Here is an 8,901-nt window from a genome sequence, read left to right on the forward strand (position 1 = left end):
TTCAGAAATACAGTTGAACATGGATATTTCATAGAAATGTTTATTTGCACTACAGTTCACTTCTATCATTGTGGCTTATTTGCTCTGCCAGTTCTTGTTAATATTTGAGCTCGAACTGCTGCTGGAGCTCGAACTGCTACTTAAAAGATCCATATTTGTTTGTTTGCCCATTAACCAAAAATCGTATATGAATGGTTATTGACTACACGCGACTGTAAAACTGTCTCTCTTCTTCTGTGTGACAAGTGAGTGTCAGAACAGACAGAACAGTCTCACAGCGCCACCTTGTGTACCGGCATATATCTGTTTTGTATTAAGCACCATCTAATGTCCAGGGAGGGAATTTGCACCTCAGCGCCAGTAAAAATCATTTGGGTGTGAAAGCAGAAAAACGTCATGTAAAACGTCGACATTAAATGCGCACGAAAAACGTCTCGGTGTGCAAAGACCTTTAGAAATACTTAAAGAAAAAAACTTTCTACTGTACAAGTAAGTTACCTTCACTAAAGTTATAATTCAGAAACATTTATTATTTAAATCATTACTTTATTCATGCTTAAACATGTTGTCATTTCCTTTGAATACTTGTGTATTAAACATCCTCTTGGGTTTAAATGTCTCATATCACAAAACATACAAACTATTGAGGTCAGGACGTTAAAAGACAAGTTGAAAATATTTGTAATATACAGATCTTAGATCTAAAACTGTCTGGCACAGTTTGTGTTAACCTCTATTGTTTATTATAATGACTGATCTAATATGTATGATCTTCCAGTTGAGTTCATTATAGGCCTGGAGTTTTTTAGACTCAAATATTTATGTATGCATGTTTCAATAATGTCAAATTAGCAAAAGATTTAAGCATACATAAACTATAGCATTTGAAACGACATAAAAAAGAATGATAAATGAATTAAATTTATCTGAAATCAACACTATCAGCTTCACAACATGTATTCAGTCACTGGTTATTTATCTATAGAAACTGTATTTATTCAAATGTCAGAGTATGTGAATGATTGTATCCACAGATATAAGTGGATATGAGAGTCTTAAAGGCTTTCTGAAAGCAAGGATAGAAAAATCCATAGATCAAAGGATTACAAGTTGAGTTAAAATATGCAAACCAAAATAAAGCCTCATAAACATCAGCTGGGATAACAAAATTAAGGAAAGGATCAACAGCAGCAGCAATAGAAAAAGGCAGCCAGCAGAGAAAGAAAACGCCCATAACAAGAGCCAGAGTTTTAGCTGCTTTTCTTTCTCTGTGTGCAGAGCTTTGACTGTTAACACCTGTGGTGGTCACAGACACTTTCTCTGACAAAATCTTTCTGTGCTTTTTCACAACATTGAATATGATGATATACAGACAGCTCATTATAGTTCCTGGAATAATAAATAACAAGATTATACTACTTAGTCCCCATTCTTTGTTAAAAAGAGCAATACAGCCACCAAAACAAGACACTTGTAATATATAAGCTTCAAGACCAGCAGCATTCACTCCTGAAAACACAACAGAAAAGCAGTACACAAATGAAAAGATCCATGTAAGGGTTATTAATACAGTCACAGTGTTATTTGTGATCCTCATTTTATACCTCAAAGGGTCACAGATGGCCCAGTATCTATCAATAGATATTAAACTAAGATGTATTAAAGAAGAAAAACAGAAGGTTACATCCAAGCTAGAATGAACTTTACAAACAACATCTCCCAAAAACCAACAGCCCTCGACAGATCGCACCATACTGTAGGGCATCACCAGTGAACCCAGCAGACAGTCACACACAGCCAATGACTGAACGATCAGATGAGTTGGAGACTGAAGCTGTTTGAAGTGAGAGATGGAGATGATGATCAGCAGATTCCCAAAAACTGTCATGAGGATTATGAGTAACATGAAAGCATACATTGCCACTTTAACTCCAGTGAGCCGATGAGCTCTTGGACAAGAGTCTGGATGTAAAGGATAACACAGGAGAATATTCTCAGTCTCATTGAAAGACATTGCGTTATATGACTTCCTATGTACAAGCAGACAATTATAACCCAAAGTTTAAACCAAATCATTTTAAAATTACAACATGGTTAAGGCAATACACTCAATACATAAATACACTACATGCCCATTCAATATAACTCCCTCAGAATAAATGTGATGTATATAGCTCGGAGGTGTTCATATATACCGTTTAGGTCAGGTCTCAACCCCTCCCTCAGATGTATATGTAAATAAGTCATACACAAACATTGTGACTCATGAGATTAGAATAAAAAACTTTGCCCTGAATTAAAGGTTAATGAAGGTATAATTAAGGGGTTAAAGGTCATTTACATATTTACATATTAGGAAGTACATGAAAAAATGTGTAAGGCAAAAATGTAAGATAATACATGTGATTTTGCTAATAACGATGACTAGGGACGCCACAATTTTCAATTTAATATTGATCCATTCAGTACGACCTCCACAGTTCAATAGATGCATTGAATTGTGGTTTTCTGAATTTATGCATCCAAATCTGTGTGTTTTATTATTCCCTGCACATCTGTTTGTGTGCCTTCAAATCCACATGCCTCCCTGTGACTAAATATTTAATCACTATGCGCTAGGCGCTTTATGCTTTGTTTATACCCATGCTTTGCTCCGCACCGCAAGTCTCCGCTGATCGGTCGCTCACTGTTGCACTATTCTATGAAACAAACGGGGATGACTCGAGTAAACGAGACCAAAACCAAAATAAAGAACCAAGTCGCTTGGTGGAAAAACCTTGGTATGTGTAACATTAGAGCTTGCTATATATATATATATATAAAATAATCTGTTAATGATTTGTGGAAGTAATATTTAGAGGGGTTGATAACTGCACTTTGACACTGTTGTGTATGTAGAGTTGGGGAGGAAGTAAAAAAATAGAAGAGAAGAAGTGTTTTTGTTTTAATACTGCTGTGTGGTAACGTTAGACATATTGTTTTCTTTTGTGCATTTTTGTTTTTGTTTGCACGCGTGAGAGTTAAGGACACCTAATACTAGATTAGTCTGGACAAATACAGGCAATAAACCAACAATCCCATTTGGGTTTTGTGTGAAACCCAGAGATGGGGTGTAACGACACAATAAAGTGGAGGAAGCAAGCGCAGGCGATCAACACAGATTTATTGTAAATGATAGTAAGAACAGAGAAACAACAGAACATGTGACAGAGTCCAGGATGTTGGCGATGGTGATCGAAGGTCTACGGTGGCTGAAGAGTGATGAAATGTGAAGTCGGTGGTGAGTGTGATAATGGCCAATGGACGAAACCAGGAACGGACCCAACACTCACACGGAGACGACAAACACGAACACTGATCCAATGCACACGAAGACGAGAGACGATAATCCAAGTGGTACGGCTGGAACATGAAATGAGGATCTGACAACAGGAAGAGAACTGAGTGAGTATATGTAGCAGATGGGTAATGAGGACCAGCTGGAGCGAGGCAATCATACACAGGTGACAACACTTAATCAAACGAGCACATGGCAGAGGTGAGTGAACAAACAAACACACACACACATGACACGGAGGAAACAGAGGATTTCCTACCGTGACAGTACCCCCTCCCCTAGGAACGCCCCTTGGCGTTCCCAGCCTGCTTTACCTGAAGATTGTAATCATCAATAAGGCGGTGATCCAGTATGTCCCGAGCAGGAACCCACCTTCTCTCCTCCGGACCGTAACCTTCCCAATCCACCAAGTACTGAAAACCGCGTCCCGTCCGTCTAGAGTCCAGAATACGATTAACCGAATATGTGGTCTCCCCATTAACGATACGAGGCGGTGGGGGAACCGGGGCAGGCGGATTAAGACGGGAAAAAATCACCGGTTTAATTTTGGACACATGAAAGACGGGATGAACCCTCCTGTACGCCGGTGGAAGGCTAAGACGCACTGTTACCGGATTAATGATTTTGGTAACAGAAAACGGGCCAATAAATTTGGGAGCAAGCTTATTCGAAACGGAACGCATCGGAATGTTCTGGGTTGAAAGCCACACTCTTTGACCGACGACGTATCGGGGAGGCTTCGACCGGTGGCGATCGGCCTTAGCCTTGGTGCGCGACCTTGCCTGGAGCAGAGCTCTACGAGCTCTGGTCCAGGTGCGGTGACACCTCTGGACTAGTGCGTTTGCGGAGGGGACCGACACCTCGGATTCAGTACTGACAAAATTAGGTGGTTGGTACCCTAAACTACACTTAAATGGAGACATGCCCGTAGATGACACCGGCAGAGAATTGTGTGCGTACTCCACAATTGAGAGTTGTTGACACCAGGACGAAGGATTGTTGGAAACCAAACACCGCAATGCCCTTTCGACATCCTGATTGGCTCGCTCTGTTTGACCATTGCTCTGGGGATGGAACCCGGATGAAAGACTAACAGTCGCCCCTAACGATTTACAAAATTCTCGCCAAAATTTGGACACAAATTGGGGACCCCTGTCAGAAACCACGTCTGTCGGAAGGCCATGTATACGGAAGACGTGGTCAATGACAGTTACCGCTGTTTCCTTGGCTGATGGCAAATTGGGCAAGGGAATGAAATGAGCCGCCTTCGAGAACCGGTCCACTACGGTTAAAATCACCGTATTACCCTTAGAGGGTGGGAGGGCGGTAATGAAATCTAGCGAGATGTGGGACCAGGGTCTCGAAGGGACAGACAGCGGTAAGAGTAACCCATCTGGAGGTCGATTGGAAGTCTTACCAACAGCAGAAACTGAGCAAGCCAAGACGAAATCGTGGACATCACGAGCCATACCAGGCCACCAAAATCGTTGCTTGACTAGAAATTTAGTTCTACTAACCCCTGGGTGACAAGCAACACTGGAACAATGACCCCACTGGAGAACGTCTGACCGTAACCCCTCCGGCACAAATAAACGGTTCGGTGGGCAACGAGCCGGGGGCGTTACCCCTTCTAAGGCAGTCAAAACCTTCGATTCGACCTCCCATCTGAGCGCGGAGATAATGATGGTCTCCGGTAAAATGGGCTCGGGAGTAGCAGTACGATCGGAACGCTCAAAAAGACGGGATAAAGCATCGGGTTTGATGTTTTTGGAACCCGGCCGGTAAGAAAGTGTAAAATCGAAACGACCGAAAAACAATGCCCACCGAGCCTGCCTGGAGTTAAGTCTTTTAGCAGTTCTAATGTATTCGAGATTCTTATGGTCCGTCCATACAATGAAAGGTACACCTGACCCTTCAAGCCAGTGACGCCATTCCTCCAGTGCCAATTTGACAGCCAACAACTCCCGATTGCCAATGTCATAGTTAACCTCTGCAGGGGATAAACGATGAGAATAATACGCGCAAGGATGAACCTTTCCGTCTGAGGATGCGCGCTGGGATAACACTGCTCCTACCCCCACCTCTGACGCGTCGACCTCCACTATGAATTGACGTGAGCGATCAGGGGTGACAAGAATTGGAGCTGAAACAAAGCAGCTTTTCAGTTTGGCAAACGCAGCCTCAGCTGCGTCTGACCACCTGAACGTCAAACTAGGGGAGGTCAAAGCGGTCAGAGGTGCGGCTAGCTGGCTGAAATTGCGAATGAAACGCCGATAAAAATTGGCGAACCCCAGAAATCTCTGCAGGGCCTTGCGAGTCTCTGGGGATGGCCAATCTACCACAGCCTTAACCTTCTCAGGATCCATGCGAACACCCTCAGTCGAAATGATGTGTCCTAGAAAAGAAACAGACTGTGCATGAAAAACGCATTTCTCCGCCTTGACAAACAATCCATTCTCTAGCAACCGCAGAAGCACTCGTCGTACGTGTTGCACGTGTTCCTGGAGAGACGAAGAAAAAATCAATATGTCATCCAGGTAAACATATATGAACTGATCGACCATGTCTCGCAACACGTCATTAACGAGTGCTTGGAAGACTGCCGGCGAGTTAGATAGCCCAAAAGGCATCACGCAGTACTCAAAATGGCCACGAGGGGTGTTAAACGCAGTCTTCCATTCGTCCCCCTCCCTGATGCGGACCAAATGATAAGCGTTACGTAAGTCCAATTTAGTGAAAACGGCCGCTCCCTGCAACCTCTCAAAAGCTGAAGACATAAGCGGCAAAGGATAAGTATTCTTTACCGTTATGTTGTTCAGCCCTCGGTAATCAATACAAGGTCGCAAGGATCCGTCCTTCTTTCCCACAAAAAAGAACCCCGCCCCCGCTGGAGAAGAGGAAGGGCGAATGAACCCCGTTGCTAGAGAACTGGATATATATTTCTCCATGGCCGCCGTCTCTTGAATAGACAAGGAATATAACTTGCCCTTAGGCGGAGAGGTACCTGGCAATAACTCTATCGCACAGTCATAGGGACGATGAGGAGGAAGAGAATCAGCCCGCGACTTACTGAACACCTCCTTCAGGTCGTGGTACTCCGCGGGCACGTTAGTCATATCCACTGCTTCCCCCTGAAACACAGACTCAGAAACATTAACACCAGCAGACAAAAGACAAGACAAATGACACTCCTCGCTCCAGCTAACCACAGATCCGAGACGCCAATCAATCCTGGGGTTGTGTTGATGGAGCCAAGTGTGACCGAGAACAATGGGAGTCTGAGGTGAGTCTGTGATGAGGAATGAAATGTTCTCCGTATGATTACCAGATGTGATGAGTGAAACAGGAACGGTGGTCTGAGTGATGACTGAAAGCTTGTGTCCATCAAGTGCAAAAGGTGCAATTGGGTGTTTGAGGGAGGTGAGAGGAATGTTGATCTTACGTGCGAAGTTGAAATCCATGAAACTCCCCTCGGCCCCAGAATCCACCAAAGCGTGCTGATCCAGTGTATGTGTGGACCACCGTAGTCTCACCGGAAGGAGTGTCGATGTTGATGAGGTCTTCCTGGCAGAGATCCCATCCGATAGTAGCCTCAGATTTACTATCGGGCTTGATCTTTTACTGGGCAGCGCTGGATGTGATGTTGCGAGCTGCCACAGTATAAACACAGTCCAAGGGATCTCCGCCTGATCCTCTCCTCCCGGGAGAGCCGAGCTCGCCCCACCTGCATGGGTTCCAGATCTCCAGGTGGGCTGACCGCAACCTCTGGCCGCCGATGCTGAACCTCTGGACTGGTGGTGCGAGTGGTCCTCCCCCTCCGTCTGGCTGCTTGATCTAGCCGGTTGTCAATCCGGATAGTGAGATCTATTAAACCGTTGAGTGAGGAGGGAAGTTCCACGGCTCGAATCTCCTGTTGGATGCGGTCAGCCAACCCATGCAGGAAATGATCCCACTGCGCCTCTTCGTTCCACTTACACTCCGCCGCCAGGGTGCGGAACTCGATGGAATAATCTGATACGGACCTATCCTCCTGTCGTAGGTCCGCTAGAAGTCTGGCCGCCTCTCTCCCGGCGACGGAGCGGTCGAAGACCCGTCTCATCTCCTCCGAAAGGGTGTGGAACGAAGCACAGCAGCGATCTTGGTTCTCCCACACCGCCGTCCCCCAGAGGGCAGCCCTCCCCGTGAGAAGGGAGAGAACGAACGCCACCTTCATCTCCTCGGTGGTGAACGTACGGGGCTGCAAGGCGAAGTGCAGAGAACAATGTGAAAGAAATGATCGACAAAATTTAGGCTCACCCGCATACTTCTCAGGAATGGGGAGGCGTGGCTCGGACTGGGGAGAACCCCCAGTGGTGATCGGCGGTGTGGGTGGCGTGGGGGGCGCAGTGGGCGGCGATTAATGATGTTGTTGAGCCTGGAGAGCGAGCTCGGAAACCTTCGTCACCATCGCTTGGAAAGCTCGACCCATCTCATCTATCGCTTTCTCTTGACGATCCATACGACCCACAGTGCGTTGTAAAAATTCCTCCAGATGAGATGGGGAGCGATCGCCTGCTGCTTCCATGATGGTCAGATCCTACTGTAACGACACAATAAAGTGGAGGAAGCAAGCGCAGGCGATCAACACAGATTTATTGTAAATGATAGTAAGAACAGAGAAACAACAGAACATGTGACAGAGTCCAGGATGTTGGCGATGGTGATCGAAGGTCTACGGTGGCTGAAGAGTGATGAAATGTGAAGTCGGTGGTGAGTGTGATAATGGCCAATGGACGAAACCAGGAACGGACCCAACACTCACACGGAGACGACAAACACGAACACTGATCCAATGCACACGAAGACGAGAGACAATAATCCAAGTGGTACTGCTGGAACATGAAATGAGGATCTGACAACAGGAAGAGAACTGAGTGAGTATATGTAGCAGATGGGTAATGAGGACCAGCTGGAGCGAGGCAATCATACACAGGTGACAACACTTAATCAAACGAGCACATGGCAGAGGTGAGTGAACAAACAAACACACACACACATGACACGGAGGAAACAGAGGATTTCCTACCGTGACATGGGGGACTCGAGTCATATGACTTGACTCGAGTTAGACTTAAGTCGCAAATTTGAGACTTGAGACTTGCTTGACAAATATAAAAAAAGACTCGACTTGACTTGACATTCATGACTCGAGACTTGACTCGGACTTGAGTTAAATGACTCGAAATAACTTGTTTTTTTACAAAAAAAAATCTGTTTTTGAATGCATGCAAGAGCGTAATCTAACCACGTGACGCAGCAGGCAAGCAGAGGGAGAGCGCGCAATATATCCGATACAACCAGAACCACGTCGAATTTCAACCAACACTACAAATCCCACAAAACTCTGTAAGTAACAAAGTCTGTTCCATTGTTTTCAGCTAACGTCTTAGCCATGTTAGAAGTTGATAAAAATAATCCAATAATCCAAGGCACTCAAATGTTATTGAGAAAAAAAAATTATGTATTCTACCGGTAGGTATGATAAACCAGTAGAAATGTGTCAACCAGCAGAGATTTTGGACTAT

General features: G+C 45.0%; 1 protein-coding gene across 1 annotated transcript; it reads right to left on the minus strand.

The window, feature by feature from the left end:
* Positions 1-994: 994 nt before the first annotated feature.
* On the minus strand, positions 995-2,014 carry LOC129429958 (trace amine-associated receptor 4-like). Its single transcript, XM_055186962.2, has one exon. The coding sequence runs from the start codon at positions 2,012-2,014 to the stop codon at positions 995-997; it is 1,020 nt and encodes a 339-aa protein (XP_055042937.2).
* Positions 2,015-8,901: the final 6,887 nt, after the last annotated feature.

Source organism: Misgurnus anguillicaudatus, chromosome 18 (genome assembly GCF_027580225.2).
Source record: "Misgurnus anguillicaudatus chromosome 18, ASM2758022v2, whole genome shotgun sequence".
Taxonomy (NCBI): domain Eukaryota; kingdom Metazoa; phylum Chordata; class Actinopteri; order Cypriniformes; family Cobitidae; genus Misgurnus; species Misgurnus anguillicaudatus.

Bases quoted from the DNA above. Each gene is read 5' to 3' on its own strand.
- LOC129429958 (XM_055186962.2), bottom strand. From the start codon at position 2,014: ATGTCTTTCAATGAGACTGAGAATATTCTCCTGTGTTATCCTTTACAT.